Source organism: Hypanus sabinus, chromosome 11, assembly GCF_030144855.1.
Source record: "Hypanus sabinus isolate sHypSab1 chromosome 11, sHypSab1.hap1, whole genome shotgun sequence".
In the NCBI taxonomy this organism is placed as follows: Eukaryota; Metazoa; Chordata; class Chondrichthyes; order Myliobatiformes; family Dasyatidae; genus Hypanus; species Hypanus sabinus.
Genome location: NC_082716.1, coordinates 109,688,046 through 109,706,747, shown reverse-complemented (window position 1 = coordinate 109,706,747; position 18,702 = coordinate 109,688,046). Strand labels below are relative to the sequence as shown.

Here is an 18,702-nt window from a genome sequence, read left to right as displayed (position 1 = left end):
TTATATTAGGGACAATTTACAATGCCCAATTAACCCATAACCTGCACGTCTTTGGGAGGCGGGAGGAAGCCGGAGTATTTGAGGAAAGGCGTACACGGGCACAGAAGCAAACTCCACCCAGATCGAACCCAGGCCACTGAAGCTGAGAGTGGCCCCGCCACTGCATCGCCTACGATGGCTTCACAAAGGCCATGTGTCATTCCTGCTCAGAGGGAGAATGTAGCGCCTGCTCAGTCAGGAAAGTGTGACTTCACCATTTCCTTCAGGAAAGTTCTAACAACACACTTACTTTCTGGGAATCTGAATAATATTCCAATGACTCATTTTGGGTAAGTCCATGAATATACTATACACCAAAGAATGCGATTGCCTGAGAAATTTTAGGTCACTGCAGTGTCCCGCTGTCTACATTCTGCCGATGCCGGGAATGAGTCTGAGATAGCGAGATTCTGGTCTACAGGGGAAGTGGAGTTGATCAAACAGCAGACAGTGGGAGCATCCTGCTGACCATGGTGCCTACCTTTCATGTATCTCTGTTCAAAGAAAACGGAAGGCTGTGCGGAGGGAAGGATTAGATTGATCTTAAGTAGGTTAAACGTCAGCACAAGATCGTGGGCTGAAGGGCCTGTGTTGTTCTATATTCTATTGACACAGATCCTGCTGAGTTCCTTTGACCTATCTATTGCCAATACCTCATTGACTGGTTTGATTCTCCCGCCTGCCCATATGGACATTTACAGATATACAGTTCTTCTAGAATTATTCATCCACAGGCCCTATATTTAAAGAAGGATGTGCTGACATTGCAGAGGGTTCAAAGGAGTTGGCAAAAATGACTCAGACTGAAAAGCTTGTCATATGAGGAGTGTTTGATGGCTCTGGGCCTGTACTCACTGGAATTTAGCCGAATGGTGGGGGGGGGGGGGAAATCGCATTGAAATCTATTGAAAGTTGGAAGTCCTCGAGAGAGAGGATGTGGAGAGGATGCTTCCTGTAGTGCGGGAGTTGAAGACTAGGGGACACAGGCTCAGAATACAGGCACATCCATTCAGAATGAAGATCAGGAGGAACTTCTTCAGACAAAGAGTGGTGAATCTGTGAATCAGACAGCTGTGGAGACCAAGTCATTGGGTATATTTAAGGCAGAGGTTGATAGGTTCTTGATTAGTCAGGGCAAGAAAGAATACAGGAAGAAGGCAGGAGACTGGGGCTCAGAGTGAAAATGGATCAGCCATGATGAAATGGCAGAGCAGACTCGATGGGCCAAATGGCCCAATTCTGCTCCTGTATTATATGCTCTGCTAATTCTGGTTTGGAATGCACAGTGGTGGACGAGGGAAGATCCCCTGGCCTGCTTTCCTTGGACATATTGGGTGACTCGAGCCTTTGTTTGCTCTCTCCCTCCTTACAAATGTCCAACTCTGCCTTAAACGGTGGGAAAATTCCGCACTGTTTAATGCCAAGAAGTGCGAGACACATTCAAGCCCTCCTGCCCCTTTCTCTTGCTCAAGTGTCTGCAAATGCCCTGCTCAGTTTACTGGCATCAGGCACACCCTCTACCACCCAACCAACACCAGGACATACCATCATTTCCCGATCTGGTTCCGGCAAAGGGCTGTCCAGCACTATAAGCTTCTTCAAATCCTCTTCCAGGGTAGATTTGTGAGCTCTGCGGGGTGATCGGAGGTCACGGAGAGATGCCCGCAGTCTGGGCTGCCCGAAGACATTTGTAGAGGCAACAGTGGTTGTCCTGAGGTGAGAGAGAGAAAAACAGAATGCAGACTTCCATTACCTTAACAAAAAAGAGCATCTTTTCAAGTAATTGGATTATGAACCACTTGTCAGTTAATTCTGATAATTATGGGTCAAAGATACAGTGAGATGTGTTAAAAGCATTCTGTTTACTCCCTCTCCTACTGAATGGTATATTTTAATAAATATTGATTCCACAACCCCCCATTCCCCACCCTGACCTTTAGCTCTTCTCACCTGCCTATTACTTCCCCCTCAATCCCCTTCTCCTAGCTTTTGACCTTTCCTACCCACCTGGCTTCACCTATCACCTTCCAGCTTGCCTCCTCCCTTCCCCTCACTCCCCCACTTTTCATTCTGAAGAAGGGTCTCGGCGTGAAACGTCAACAATTGATTCATTTCTGGTTCTGTATTTACCAGTTTGCTTGTTACGTCTTTAGAACACTGACCATTAGAACCCTGTGGCACAGGAACAGGCCAGTGCAAGAGGTGCATGTGAGCTCGATTTCAACACTGAAGAGAAGTTTGGACAGGTACATGGAGGGCTATGGTCCCAGTCCGGGTTGATGGCATTAGGCAGTTTAAATGGTTCAGAACAGACTAGTTGGGCTGAAGGGCCTGTTTCCGTGTTGTACGTTTCTATGACTTATTCGGCCCACAATGCTGTACTGAAAAGCAAATTAAAAACACCCAAACACTATTCCCTCCTCCCTACACCATGTCCATATCCCTCCATCTTCCTCACATCCACGTGTCTATCCAAACGTCTCTGAACCCCTAATGTATTTGCCTCTACCACGTACCAGGCAGCGCATTCCAGGCATTCACCACTATCTGAGTAAAAAACTTACCCCTCACATCCCCCTTGAACCTACCGCCACCTCTCTCACCTTCAATGCATGGTCTCTTTGTCTTTGGGACAATGGCATGTTCATCTCATTCCAGTAGTCTGTGTGTGTGGGAAGATGTGATAGCTCAGTGCAAATGTGAAAACGGCAGCCTCAGATGACCAATGCACTGCACTTCACTGGACAAACCATTCCCACCAACATACAGGCAATCAGCTTCTGAACTCACTTTCTCTTGTGAACTCCATCTTATCTAATTGTCCAAACAAAATTTCTACCAACTTCCAAATGGCTGAAAAGTGAAGCTGCGGCACACCAACTAGTTTGGATAAGTATGTGGATGGTGGGATATGGTCCAGGCGCGAGTCAATGGGACTAGGCAGAATACCCATCGTGGTCACTAGTCTTGGTAGTATCCAAGACATCTTCAAGGAGCAACGGCATCCATCATTAAAGATCCTCACCATCCAGGACATGCCCTCTTCTCGTTGCTACCGTCAGGGAGGAGGTACTGAAGCCTGAAGGCACACACTCAACGACTCAGGAACAGCTTCTTCCCCCTCTGCCATCCAATTTCTGAATGGACAGTGAACCTCACTACTTTTTAATTTCTGTTTTTGCATTACTTTTTTTATTTAACTATTTAATATACATGTATATTTACTGTAATTCAGTTTCTTTTCTATATTTATCATGTATTGCATTGTATTACTGCCACAAAGTTAACAAATTTCACTGCATACGCTGGTGATATTAAACCTGATTCTGATAACAATTCAGTACGGACTAGATGGGCCAAAGAACCTGTTTCTGCGCTGTATGCTCTATGACTCTCTGTGACTATTGACTTGCTGTTCAGCTTTTAATATGACATTTTTCTGTTTCAAAATCAATTGTTTCATTTCCTCATTCTCATTCCTGGATACACACGCACACAGCAAGTTGCGCACGCTTCCAGCACTAACATAGCGTGATGGCATGCCCGCAGCTTACCAGCCATAACCTTTTTGTCTTTGTACTGCTGGAAGAAACGGGCACCCGGAGAAAACTCGTGGTCATGTGGAGAACGTACAAACTCCTACCCTGGTCCCTGTCAATGTAAAGCTTTGTGCTTGTCGCTATGATACTGTGCCACCCACTTTCCTCCCACATTGGGGGGGGGGACGAGGGTTAGTGAGTTGTGGGTGTGCTGAACCCACTGCATTCCTGAACTGTGCTGGTCATTGGCGCCAAATACGCATTTCTCTGTATGTTTTTGATAAACACACGGAAAAATGCTAATCTAATCTCTTTAAACTAACCAAGTCAAGTCAAGTTTATTGTCATTTATACTGTCAAATGAGACGTTTCTCTGAACCCGAGTGTAAAGCACAATAGTATTCATAGCACACGATAACTTAAGAATTATATCTACAAATGGATTATGCACAGATAAAGTGCATAAACTAAATATTGCAGGATACAAAACAAGTTATCTGTGACACTTCGAATACAATGCGGCAGGGAGTTCAGAAGCCTAATGGCCTGAGGGAAGAAACTGTTCTTGTTTTTATCATCAGAGTTTCTTGCCTGATGGTAGAAAGTGAATGAGGATGCTGGATGGATGGGTGGGATCCTTAATAATGCTAAGGGCCCTGTGTACGCAGTGCTCCTGATGGTTGGTGTAGGGAGACCCCCATGATCATCTCGGCCGTTCTTACAGACCTTGCAGCCCGGTGCTCGGCTGCTCCCGGACCAGATGGAGATGCAGCTTGTCAGGACGCTCTCAACGTTGCTTCTGTGAAGTGCAGTTAAGAAGTGGGGGGGGGGGATGGGGGTGAGCCTCGCTTGCCTCAATCTCCTCGGCAAGCGGAGGCGCTGCTGTCCCTTCTTGTTCGGGGAGGTGATATTGAGGGACCAGGTGAGGTCGTCCGTGATGTGAACTCCCAGGAATACAATTCCTTTGGGGCAGTAATCAAATTCGGAGTGATTACACTCCAGTGACATGTCCTTTGGAGTTTACACAATATCAATAGGCAGCAAAGAAGGTCACAGACAGAAGCCACATCCCTTCCGGACAGAAGAAACAGAGGGGCAACAAAAAGATCACACTGCATGAGGCTTTTATACGGGAAGAAAGCAAGCCCTTCGATTGTACTTACAAGCTTCTAATACATATCAGTGACAACAGAAACATTTGCCCAGACAGCACTGTCATGCACTCTGTACTTTTGCCAAATCCCACATCTCCCCCGCCTCCCCAACACCCTACCCTTTTCTCGAGGCAGAGATATTTAAAAATCTTCAGATCTTGAGTGCCAGCACTAATTGGCTTTGACTTCTGCAGCTAGCACATTCTAATCCATGAAGGGGAAAGCACCAGAAGATTCAGAATGGAAAATGCTGCTGAATCTCTGCCCATATCTCGCCACATGTTGGCAATTAGGCTTCGCTCCCTGGCGTGACATCAAACTACAGAAAATGGCAGAGAGACATCTCCAGATATCTTCATTCTCGGTGTGTGGGAACAGTTACATTCCTTCTCCAGAGCTGTGCTTAAAGTATAATTCATAATTTGTATGCTATTACATGTTGCCTTAGCAGAAAGTCTAAGGAATAATTTTGAACAAAGGTATTGTACATTTATTATCAAAAAATGTATAAATTAAACAACCTTCCAAGAAACGTCTGCTTACAAGCAGCTCCAAAGCAAGAAACCTGAATGAACCCAATTAAAAAAAGACCCACACCCAAAGTGCAGAGAAAGAGGAAGAAAACACAAATCATGCAAGTGTTAGAAGCAAGTCAGCATTCCAAACCAAATTGGACCCAACTCCCGGAGCAGCCAGAGTCGGCCTATAGCCTGGGTATTAGTTCATCGCGTAGCAGGGCAAATCGGCGTAAAGCCTGTAGATACTAAGCCCAGAGCAGCAGGAGCAGTCTCACAGCTCAGCCTCAGTGCTGAGGAGAGCGGAGTAAAACGTCGTGGAGCAGAACCGGCTCGACCCCCACCTCCAGTCCTGATATCCTGGCCTTTCCTGCATTTTAAATCGCTCAAGCACCGGGCCCTCCCCCACACCACAGCAATACGCTCTGGGCCACTTCCAGTCCAAACTCGACCTTTCCAAATTGGCAAGGCTCTTAGATAGATCAAATCTCGCACTCAGATTTGGTGAATGAGATCCAAAACAATTCCGATTCAACATTTGTCCTCTCTGAAGTTTCAGCTTCTCTTCTCTGCAACTTCTCCTGGAATACACCCTGACTTTGCTTCGACTCTGTCTAGCACCCCTGAGTCTCGACCCCTCGGATCAGCCTCGCCTTTGCTCATCTCTTCATTGTTTGCAGTGGTTGTTTTCCACAATTTTCCATAAAAAGTGTTATTAATCGAGTATCTAGTCAAATTTCTGGCTTTGAAAACTACATGTAAGCTGTCGCCCACCTTCAGTAGCACCATCTCAAACTGAAAGTATCTACTTACTGAATGCCTGTCTTATTTTTTCACATTGGTTGCTTGTCAGTCTTTGAGAGATTCTATTCTATTCTTCTAAATGCCTGGTAGAAAATGAATCACAAGGTAGTATATCAGGGGGTTCCCAACCATTTTTTATGCCATGACCCCTATATTAACTGAGGGGTAACGTACGGTAACATATACGCACTTCAACCATAAATTTACTTTTATCATTGGGAAGAGTGAAACCTTTGAGTTCAGTTCTTACCACTTCCAGTACTTAATGTCCTTACTATGAATCTCACACTTTCTCCCCAAATGTTTTCAACTTCAACATCCTATTAGACCCAGACCTCATTTTGGGATTTGTCTCCTTCCATCCCCTAGCACTCACCTCTGTGCACCCACAAATTTTCCAATACCCGAGCCACCTCCCTCCTACAGCTCTACCACCAGTGTCCCAACCTGTGCACTTTAGCGTACAAAACCAGTGAAACTGGTTCAAAACCCACTGCTGCCTGCAAAGAGTTTGCATATTCTCCCTATAACTTCATAATATTCCTCACAGTGCTCCAGCTTATTCCCATGTTCCAAAGACAGACAGGTTAGTAAGGATGAGGGAGTAGTGGACATGCTATGTTGGCACCAGAAGTGTGGTGACACTTATGGACTGCCCCAAGCACATCTTCAGATTGTGTTGCTCATTAGCAACAATCAGCGTAGTTCAGAGATAACATCTCCTCCTCGCTAACAATCAACACTGGCTCACTTCAAGAATGCATGCTTAGACCACTGACTGTGTGGTTAAGCACAGCACTAACACCATCAATAAATTTGCCAAAGACACAACTATGGTTGGCAGAATATCAGATGGTGATGAGGAAGCATGCAGCAGTAAGGTAGATCAGTTGGTTGAGTGGTGCTGTAACAAACAACCTTGCACTCAAAGTCAGGATGACCAAGGATAGGCAGGTGAAGGTGTTGCGAGATAAGTGGATCGACAGGTGTAGGTGTTGAAGATAAGTTTATGGACAGGTGTAGGTGTTGGAGATAGGTGGATTGACAGGTGTAGGTGTTGAAGGTTTATGGGCAGGTGTAGGTGTTGGAGATAGGTGGATTGACAGGTGAAGGTGTTGGAGATAGGCAGATGGACAGCTGTAGGTGTTGAAAATAGCTAGTTGGACAGGTGGTGTTGGAGATAGGATGATCGACAGGTGTAGGTGTTGAAGATAGGTTTATGGGCAGGTGTAGGTTTTGGAGATTGGATGATCAACAGGTGTAGGTGTTGAAGGTTTATGGACAGGTGTAGTTGTTGGAGATAGCTAGTTGGACAGGTGGTGTTGGAGATAGGATGATCGACAGGTGTAGGTGTTGAAGATAGGTTTATGGGCAGGTGTAGGTGTTGGAGATAGGTTTATGGGCAGGTGTAGGTGTTGGAGATAGCTAGTTGGACAGGCGGTGTTGGAGATAGGTTTATGGGCAGGTGTAGGTTTTGGAGATTGGATGATCAACAGGTGTAGGTGTTGAAGATAGGTTTATGGGCAGGTGTAGGTTTTGGAGATTGGATGATCAACAGGTGTAGGTGTTGAAGGTTTATGGACAGGTGTAGGTTTTGGAGATTGGATGATCAACAGGTGTAGGCGTTGAAGATAGCTAGTTGGACAGGCGGTGTTGGAGATAGGTATATGGGCAGGTGTAGGCGTTGAAGATAGCTAGTTGGACAGGCGGTGTTGGAGATAGGTATATGGGCAGGTGTAGGCGTTGAAGATAGCTAGTTGGACAGGCGGTGTTGGAGATAGGTATATGGGCAGGTGTAGGCGTTGAAGATAGCTAGTTGGACAGGCGGTGTTGGAGATAGGTATATGGGCAGGTGTAGGCGTTGAAGATAGCTAGTTGGACAGGCGGTGTTGGAGATAGGTATATGGGCAGGTGTAGGCATTGAAGATAGCTAGTTGGACAGGCGGTGTTGGAGATAGGTATATGGGCAGGTGTAGGCGTTGAAGATAGCTAGTTGGACAGGCGGTGTTGGAGATAGGTATATGGGCAGGTGTAGGTGTTGGAGATAAGTTGGTGTTGAAGATAGGTAGATGGACAGGCGAAAATTTTGTAGCTAGGTAGATGGATAGGAACGTCCTTCTGTACTTTGTCTAGCACTCTTTCAGTAACCTCCACTGAGAGACAAATAGTGACTGGTCACTCCCTGACACAATCACGTGCTTGTCACATTTCCCAACTCGACAATAATCTGTTTTGGGGCTTTCTAGAGAAGAGGCCACAATACTACCCCAGTGGATTCTGGGGCAGAGGATAAAGTGGCCGGATTATACAAGTAGCGGAGTCACAGAGATTGCAAATGCTGGAATCTGGAGCAACAATCAATCTGCTAGAAGAACTCAGTGTGTTGAGCAGCAACTGTGGGAGGGAAGGAATTGTCAATGTTTCTGGTCAAAACTCTACATAAAAGAGGAGAGAGTGCGTGGGACTGCTGCCTAAGTGATCCCTCCCGAACTCCCCAGTTGTGTTCAGCTGATTGTGAGGAAAGGTTGAGCGAGCTCAGGCTATTCTCTTTGGAGGGGAGGAGGGTGGGAGGTGACTTGACAGAGGTGTACAGTCTGGTAAGAGATAAAGTGGAGAACCAGTACCTTTTTCCCCAGGGCGAAAATGGCCAATACAAGGGGGCATAACTTTGAGGTTTGCAGGAAAGTATTGGGGAAATGTCAGAGCAACACACCCAAATTGTCAACCGTACTCTTTTCCATAGATGCTGCCTGGCCTGCTGAGATCCTCCAGCATTCCGTCTGTGTTGATTGGATTTGGAGCAACTGTATATCTCGTTTTGCTCATGGTGGGGATGTCAGAGGTCGATTTGTTGGTGGGTGTCTGAAACGCGCTGCTGGTGTCGTAGTAGGGGTAGATATATTAGGCAAATTTTAGAGATTCTTAGATATAAAATGGAAGGCTAAGTAGGAGGGAAGGGTTGATTGATCTTGGAGTAGGTTAAAAGGTTGGCATGACATTGTGGGCTGAATGGCCTGTACTGTGCTGTAATGTTCTATGCTCTGTGAATTAAATCAATTTGATTTTCTTGGATGATCCATACCCTTCTGCAAAATGTTTATTGAATCCTCAATTACCTCTGAGTTTACTGTTTCACTGGTATCTGCTCATTTAACAAATTGCTTCACCGTCAGTGGGACTGGAAACCCAGGTGCTGAGCACTTGGGGAATAGCCATCATTGCCTCTTAAAACCAAAAGCTGTTTATTTTCCAGTAGGTTAAAATATGCCTACAATTAAACAAACATCAACAGCAACTGTGCTAACGTATCTTCCTTGCCGGCTCATGGAAGAATGGCTTTCTGTAATTTACAGCACGTTATGTATTGCTGCCACAAATCAACAAACTTCGTGACAAATGTCAGTGATTCTAACGGACAACCGCACTGGCACCCGTTGCTGTGGGCCCACAAGAACACCCGATTCGGGAAGTGTGCAAAGTGTACAGGTAGTACTTTCTTAGAAGGTTAAGAAGGTTTGGCTTGTCACTGAACACTAACAAGCATCTACGGATGTTCAAACAACACACACAAAATGCTGGTGGAACACAGCAGGCCAGGCAGCATCTATAAGGAGAAGCACTGTCAACGTTTCGGGCCGAGACCCTTCATTTGATCTACAGATGTACTGTCTAAAGTATCTTGACTGGTTGCAAGATGGTTTGGTATGGTAATTCGAATGCATAGATGCTGTAGAGCAGTAGATTCAAAGTGGGCTTTTCACACTGCCTGAGAATACTTGTACTTGTGTAGCTGACAATAAACTTGACTTTGATTGGGCATAGTCTCCAAGGTTTAGGGAGGGCATGGGGAGTTTAAAGTTCAAAGTAAAATTTATTATTAGAGTACATACAGGTCACCACATTCAACCAAGATTCATTTTCCTGCGGGCATGCCCAGCAAATCAACAGAATAGTAACTACAACAGGATCAGTGAAAGAGCAAGAGCATAGAAGACAACAAACTGTGCAAATGCAAGGGTAAGTGGCAATAAATAACAAGAAAATGAAATAACAAGATAAAGAGTCCTTAAGTGAGATCATTGGTTGTGTGAACATCTCAATGGATTGGCAAGTGAGTGTAGTTATCCCCTTTTATTCAAGAGCCTTACGGTTGAAGGGTTGTAACTGTTCTTGAATCTGGTGGTGTGAGTCCTGAGGCTCTTGTACCATCTGACTAATGGCAGCAGCGAGAAAGAGCCTGGCTCTTGAATGAAAAGATCCTGCGGCCTCCCATTCTGGGCCACAGCACCTACACCCTGTGTGAATAACAGCTTTCTCAACTTGGAGACCACCCACGTTTTCAGCTACTCTAAAACTGAAGAGCTGGCACCATTAATCTTGGTGAAGTGCAGAAAGGCTGTGGAACTGGGGGTCCCTGCATAGGCGTCATGGGCTACCACTGTTTGGCAAGCAGACAATGCTCCCACATCACAAGGAAGCAATTATATCCCATCAAACGTTTACTGCCACTTCCTTTAACTTTCCTGTAACTAACAGATAATGTAAACACTATGGGAAGTTGAATCTCTACATTCATTCAGGGCTAATGTCATTCTCAATGTTTTATACGAGAGAAATTAATCCCAGGATAAACTGTTTCTTCAAATTTAAACCAAACTAATACGCTGTTGGGATTTTTGCCTGAAGCCTTGGCCAAGCAGGCCAGGAGAGTGTTGCTGTTGGGAAAACAGTTGGGACTTGACAGAAGTATTTCTACCAAATCATCTTCAGCTTGAAATTCAGCTAATTCTGCTCGTTTCATAATTTGATTGATATTGGAAAAAAATAACTTTTCAGCTTTCAGATCAGATATAGCAATTGAAGATTTCCCAAATTTAAAAAGGCAGAGAGAAGACTGCAGGCGGCTGCAAGTAAGCAGCGATTTCCCTTCTATAATCTACATCCGGATGCTGGCTCTGGGCCAAGAACCTCAGCTTTTCACTAAATCAATAGACACCACACATGTGCAGAAAACTACAAATGTCTCAGCTCAGAATTCTGTGAAGGGGTTTGTGTTAATCCCACGGTGTTGGCGGACTCTGGTAGGATGCAGATCTTATTTGATTAAAATAAAAACAATATTTTATCTTTCACACACAGACATGGCATTAAATTATTTTATAACTGATAGAGTTGGTGCTTTAGAGATTGCCGGGAATGTAATTTATTCACAGACTTGCTGTGAGCTGTTAAGGTGCCCAGGCCTATTGAAATGCAGTTGTTTGACAGATGCTGACTGTCAGCAAAATCTCATTTGCAAAGGAACTCGAGAATAAATCATAACCAGCGCAGAATAAACACTGGGAAGATGAGGTGTCTAAAACTGATGGGGGGGGGGGGGGAAGGCATGGGCAGCACAGCTCTTTTGAACACTTGAGAAAGACAAGAAGATATTTCTTTTTCTCAGAGGCTGAAGGTTTTTGCCTTCCTTTACTTCAGTGAGGTCAGGATACAGCATGGAAATTAGAGGATTATGGTGGGGAAGTGAACTTCGGTAACGGGATAATCTTATTGAATGGTGAAGTAGGGACAATGGTATTCTCCTAATATTCTTTACATTAAAACTTCCCCACCAGCATCCAAATTTAATGATTCTTCACTTAGTCATAACCAGAGAAAAATACAGCACTGAAACAGGCCCTTTAGCCCATCTAGTCCATGCTGAATCTACTCCCATTGACCCGCGCTGGGACCATAGCTTTCCATATCCCTAACATCCAGGTGTCTAATGAAAACTCTCTAAAACATTAAACCAAGATTGCATCCACCACTTCCGCTAGCAGCTCATTGCCACCCTCTGAGCGAAGTTTCCCCTCACGATCCTCTTAAACTTTACACCTTTCACCCTTAACCCATGACCTCTATTTGTAGTCCCACCCAACCTCAGTGGAAAAAGCCTGCTTGCATTTACCCTCAGAATTCTGTATACCTCTAACAATTCTCATCTCAATCCTCTACGCTCCACGGAATGTCCTAACCTGTTCAGTCTTTCTTTGCAACTCAGGCCCTCCAGATTCAGCAAAGTCCTTGTAAATTTTCTCTGTACTCTTTCAATCTTATTCACATTTTTCCTGTAGACAGGTGATCAAAACTGCATACAATACTTCACACTGTGCCTCACCAATGTCTTATGCAACTTCAACACAACATCCCATCTCCTGTACTCAATACTTTGATTTATGAAGGCCAATGTGCCAAAAACTTTCTTTATGACCCTACCTATCTTTGACACCACCTTCAATCAATTAGGACCTGTATTTTTGTTAACAAAATATGTTTTCCTTCCACAATAGAAAATTGCAATATTTGTGTAGTAGGCCAGGCCTAGAGCTCAGACCATGCCGCAGAGACTTGAGCTGAAGGGATTAATTCCTGCACAGTACCAAGCAACCAACACATATACACACACACATACACACACACACACACACACACACACACAATGTTGGAGGAACTCAGCAGGTCAGACAGTATCTGTAGCGGGGAATAAGCAGTCAATGTATCAGGCTGAGACCCTTCATCAGGAATCCTGTTCTATGTTCTATCCACTTCCCTCCATAGGTTCTCACCAAAGACACAAGAGATTCTGCGAAATCCAGAGTAACACACACACAAAATGCCGGAGGAACTCAGCAGGTCAGGCAGCATCTATGGAGGGGAATAAATTCTCAATGTTTCAGGCTGAGACCCCTCATCAGAACAGGGCTTCTGCACTCAGCCATTTCTCTCCAGTCCTGATGATTGGCCCTGGCCAGAAATGCCGAATGTTTATTCCATCCATAGATGCTGTCTGACTTGCTGAGTCCTCCAGAGTTTTCAGTGTGCTGCTCTGGATTTCCACTATCTGCTGAATTACATGTGTTTAGTGAACTCAAACCTTGATGGAGCACTACTGAACTGTTGTAACATAGGAAAGGCAGCAGTCAATGAGCTTTCATAAACTGTAAAGAGAAATACTCAGATAATTGTGTTTAACTGATGTTAATAGTGATAAAACATTGATGAAGTTACTTCTTTCCTTGAAATAATGGTCATGGGATCTTGTTTATCCATCTGAGAAGGCAGTCTAATGTGATACCTGATTGACAGCGTCTTCAAGAATGTAACACTCCCTCAGGCTGCGCTGGATATTTGTCTTCTAGTCTTCCAATCTCAGTGAGAAACTGACTCACACACGCTTTTGGGATTAGATTCTGCTTCCAAGAGCATGTCCTAACTCACCTGTAACTCCTTATCAGGTCAGGCTGCATCTACAGACAGGGATAAACTGCTGACATTTTGGGTCCAGACTGATGAAGGCTCATGGCCTGAAATATTGACTGTTCATTCCCCACCATAGATGATGCCTGACCTGCTGAGTTCCACCTGCATTTTGCGTGTGATACTCCAGATTTCCAGCATCGGCAGAATCCTTTTGTGTTCGTGTACAGTACTGAGGTTGTACTGCAGTGACATCTATTTCAATAGGATTCTCAACAAGATCCCGACACCTCTCCTATACACATAAGCGTCTTTCCGGTTCTGCTTAATGCAGGAGAGAAGTACTGTCCTAGCTAGTAATGCTCCCCCAAACTACACTAAAGAAATACCTGGTGTGTTATTGTATCATTTGTTGGATTCACAGAGACATAGAAAAGTACAGCACAGAAACAGGCACTTTGGCTTATCTTGTCCACTCCGAACCATTGAAACTGCCTACTGCCATCAGCCTGCACCGGGACCACAGCCCTCCATGTGCCAATCCAAACATCCCTTAATCACTGAAATCAAGGTCGCATGCACCACTTGCATACTCTCACCACACCTTGAGTGAAGAAGTTTCCCCGCATGTTCCCCTTAAAATTTTCACCTACTTTGTTGTAGGTAAACAGGTTGTTACAACAATGCTCCTATGTCAAGCCATAAGGTATTGAGCAGAATTAAACCATTCAGCCCATCAAGTTCGCTCTGCCATTGAAAAATTGGCTGGTTTATTTTTCTTCTGCCTTCTCCTGTTAATTCATTTACCAATCAAGAGCCAATCAATCTCTGCCTTAAATACATTCAATGTCTTGGTGTCTGCGGCAATGAATTTCATAGATTCACCACCCTCTGGCTGGAGTAGTTCCTCCTTGTCCAAGATCCAAAAGGACACCGTTTACTCTGTGCCTTGGATCTGGGACTCTCCCACCAAAGGAAAGATCCTCTCCAAGTCCACTCTGTCCAGGCCTTTCAGTACCTGGTAGATTTCCATGAGTTCTTCTACCCTCATCCTTCCGAATTGAGTGCAGGTCCAGAGACATCAAATACTTTCATTCCTGGGGTCATTCTTATGAGTCTTATACGGACCCTGTCTACATTCTGCTATATATCTTATGTACTAATCTCTTTTCCCAGTAGCTTAACTATTATGTTGCGATCCTTATCTCTATGATTAACAAAGCATTCAACTGTAAAGGACATTTCAAACCTGCAGAAGAAAGCTATATAGGTGTATGCACTAAATTACATCGCCAACTTATCAGAAGACAGCAGACATGCCATCCTCTCAGCATTAAACTCAAGGGTAAGTGGTGGTGGGGGAGAGAGGATACTGTAAAGGAGTTTCATTCATGGCAAATAACCATCAAACAAATATGCAAAAATCTACAGATGTTGGAAATCCAAACGAACACACGCACCCACAAAATGCTGGAGGAACTCAGAAGGCCAGGCAGCCTCTGCAGAAAAGAGTAAACAGGCGATGTTTTGGGCTGAGACCCTTCATCAGGACTGGAAAGGAACAGGAGAAGTCACAGCAAGAAGGTGGGGGGAGGGGAGGAAGAGGTAAAGGTGACAGGCGAAATGGAGAGGGAGGGGTGAAGCTGATTGGTGGATGAGATAAAAGGCTGGAGGAGAGAGGAATCTGATAGGAGAGGGTAGAAGGCCATGGAAGAAAGGTAAAGGGGGGGGGGTAGCACCAGAAGAAAGTGATGGACAGGTAAGAAGATAAGGTGAGAGAGGGAAATGAAAATGAGTGAATGGTGAAGGTGGGGGGCAATTACCGGAAGTTGGAGAAATCGATGTTCATTCCATCAGGTTGGAGGCTACCCAAATGGAATATTATGTGTTGTTCCTCCAATCTTAGTGTGGCCTCATAATTACAGAGATTCAGGAGCCAGACTTAGCAGCAGCACTTGTCAATGGAGAATGTACATTCTGCCGTAGGCCAGCTTCTACATATGGCCAAGTACAATTACTGGTGGTCACAGCATGCTAGTGTTGGGTTTTAAGAACCTCAAGATGAAGAAAAAGTCCATGACAGGCCAGGTGTCTCAGATCTGGCTGGTGGGGAGAGAATGGATGAAGCAGGAGATTGCAACCAGTCTTAGGGTGGAGAGAACGTTCAAGACATTTCCCAAGTTGGGCAAAACAGAAATCTGTCAATTAGCAGTGCAACAAAGAAGAAAGCTACCAAAGAGTGTGACAGAAGGTTAGAAGGGATTTCCTCATCAGACATTCTTGTGTCCTTGCTTTAGAAGGTCTTGAAGATTTTGCTTGTGTTGAAGTCTTAGGAACTGAACTGAAACATGACTTTTGATTTTGTATTTTATATTCTGTGATTTTGCTTGGTTCTTTTTGTTGCCGTTTGCCCATGGGGCTGGGTTGATGTTTGAATTTGTTCTTTGAACTGGCCGGTTCCATGTTTTTGCTTTGTCTTGTGACTGTCTGCGGGGAAGACAAATCTCAGGGTTGTGTACTGCAAACATACTTCCATAATAAATCCACTCTGAATCTTGGGTAATGAAGAAAGTCAAAGTTATGCATAGGTACAAAAAAAAGCATGGAGAACTAAAGAAAAAGACTTCAGTAGATGGTGATTGAGAGCTGTAAGGTCAAAGCTGAACATGTTGCATTAAGATGGATGTTCAAGGCACAAAGTGGTCCATGCAGTGATTTTAAGTTACCGGCATTCATTTGCCCCAGTAATTAATGGCATATAATAATGAGCAACATGTGTAATCGAACTGGCAAAATAGAACAGTACATGTATTGTTACCTGCGATGGGATGGGTCAAAAAAAAAGTAATTTTTCAGCATTATAAATGTAACCGTTTTTAAAAAAAATGCACTTACAATTCCTTTCCATTCATTAAAAACAGATGTGTTAATAAATGTAACAGGCGGGCCAAATTGAGCTACAGCGATGAAGCAATGCCTTCTGTTCCTCTTCTTCACAATGGGAAATACTGTTCCACTGCTCCGTGTGTTCACGGGTTTGCCCTTGCTACATGGTGATGCCCGCGGGGAATTTTCAGACAGCCCAAAGCCAATCAGTGTCATGACCGTGTGCTGAGACACAGCTTCCACTTGTGGGTTTAGAAGATAATCTCATTACCAACTCTTTCATGTTAAACACAACAGGGAATTCAGAAGAAACATCTTTTACTCAGAGATGCAAAAATGTGCAAAGCACTCCCACAGGAAGTGGCTGAGACAAAAAGAAGACTCATTTAAAAGGAGGTTGGATAAACAGGCACGAATGAAAGGAACAGAACTGAAAGGCATACTTAAATAAACACTGGCACAGACCAGTAGGACTGAATGGCCTGTTCCTGACCTCTATAATCCTTGACATACACTCAATGGCCACTTTATTAGGTACTCGTTAATACAAATATCTAATCAGCCAATCATGTGGTAACAACTCAATGCGTAAAAGCACGCAGACATGGTCAAGAGGTTCAGTTGTTGTTCAGAACAAACATCAAAATGGGAAACAAATGTGAACTAAGTGACTTTGACTGTGGAACGATTGTTGGTGCCAGACAGGGTGGTTTGAGTATCTCAGAAACTGTCGGCCTCCTGGGGTTTCACAAACAACAGTCCCTAGAGCAGGTGTTCCCAACCTTTTTGATGCCATGGACCAATACCATTAAGCAAGGGGTCCATGGACCCTAGGTTGGGAACCTCTCTGGTCTATAGTTTACAGACAATGGTATGAAAAACAACAAAACACATCCAGTGAGTGGCAGTTATGTGGGTGAAAATGCCTTGTTAATGAGAGGTGAGAGGAGAATGCCTGACAAGGAGGGGACAGTATCCCAAATACGTGTAACGACAGTGGTGTGCATAAGGGTATCTCTGAATGCACAATATGTTGAACCTTGAAGTGGATGGGCTACAGCAGCAGACGACCACACCGGGTTTCTCTCCTGTACTTAATAAAGTGGCCACTAAGTGTGAAAACAAATCCCCCATTCATTTTCTCGATCGCAAAAGATTGAGCTTCAAAAAGCTTGCAACATGACTCCTACGTCTTTGTTTCGGTGTATCCAAAAGATCGAGCCTGGCTGCTGGATACTTTCTTCCACCCTGCTGGGCACATGTTCTTCACATTCTGATAGAAGTAGAAAGATTTGGGGGCAGAAGCAGAGAGCTGAGAGCATGACACCGGTGGCTTGGACACGTCTGGTGGCGGGGTCTTGTGGGTGTGAGAGGGGTGGCTGGACCTGCAATTTAAGAGTGTTGGAAAAATAAAATTAAAAATAAACAAAAATAAATCAAGCAATAATGTGTTGTCATTCTAAGCAATTCTCAGCACTTTCAAAATCAGAATCAGGTTTAATATCATAGACAAACTGTATGCCATGAATGTTGTTGTTTTGCAGTAGAAGTACTATAAATTACTATCATTAAAAAAATAAAAGGGCAGAAAGAGAACCAAAATAGTGAGGCAGTGTTCATGGGTTGGCTCATCGTCTGTTCAGAAACCTGAACCTTACACTCAACGTCAGTAAGACCAAAAAACTGATTGTGATCTTCAGAAAGGGTAAAATGAGGGGACACATAGAGGGATCAGAAGAGGCAAGAGTGAGCAATTTCAAGTTCCCGGCTGTCAATATCTCTGAGGATCTATCCTGGGCCCAACATATTGATGAAGCAATGGAGAAGGCACAACAGCGGCTATATTTCATCAGGAGTTTAAGGAGATTTGGTATGTCACCAAAGATACTTGCAAATTTCTACAGAGAGCATTCTAACCAGCTCCATTGCCATCTAATATGGGGGCAGGGGATACTGCATAGGATCGAAATAAGCTGCACTAGCCTCCACGACATCTTCAAGGAGTGATGCCTCAAAAAGTCTGTGCCCATCATTTAAGACCCCCATCATCAGGGAGGAGGTACAGGAGCTTGAAGTCACACAATCAACAATTCAGGATCAGCTTCTTCACCTCTGCCATCTGATTTTTGAATGAACTTTGAATCCATGGACACTACCTCACTCCATTTTTATCTCTATTTTTGCACTACTTATTTAATTTAACCATTTAATATATTTAATATATATATATATATTAGTTGCTTTGCACTGCTGCTGCAAAGTCAACAAATTTCACAATGTATGCCAGTGATATTAAACCTGATTCTCTTTCTGATGGCAGAGGGGAAGAAGCTGTTCCTAAAACACTGAGTACGTGTCATCAGGCTACTGGACCTCCTCCCTGATGGTGGTAATAAGAAGAGTCCTAGCTGATGGATCCTCCCTCAGTCTTCTCCTCAGAAAGCTACAGCGTATGACAAAAACATCTTCTCAAAAAAAGCTGACAATCATCTCAGTGAACTTGGATGAAGATCAAAGGGTAAATAG

General features: G+C 44.2%; 1 protein-coding gene across 10 annotated transcripts in view; it reads right to left on the bottom strand.

Moving 5' to 3' along the window:
- The window catches only part of sipa1l3 (signal-induced proliferation-associated 1 like 3), a 391,364-nt gene that overhangs the window by 39,421 nt on the left and 333,241 nt on the right, over positions 1–18,702 (bottom strand). For 9 of the 10 annotated variants that reach the window (XM_059985106.1, XM_059985105.1, XM_059985113.1 and 6 more), the window contains 2 exons: positions 17,367–17,561; positions 1,585–1,750 (listed from right to left, as the gene is read on the bottom strand). In XM_059985106.1, coding sequence (XP_059841089.1) covers positions 1,585–1,750; positions 17,367–17,561 — 361 coding nt within the window. The remainder of the gene's footprint in view (positions 1–1,584; positions 1,751–17,366; positions 17,562–18,702) is intronic. The other variant, XM_059985114.1, reaches the window with a different exon arrangement.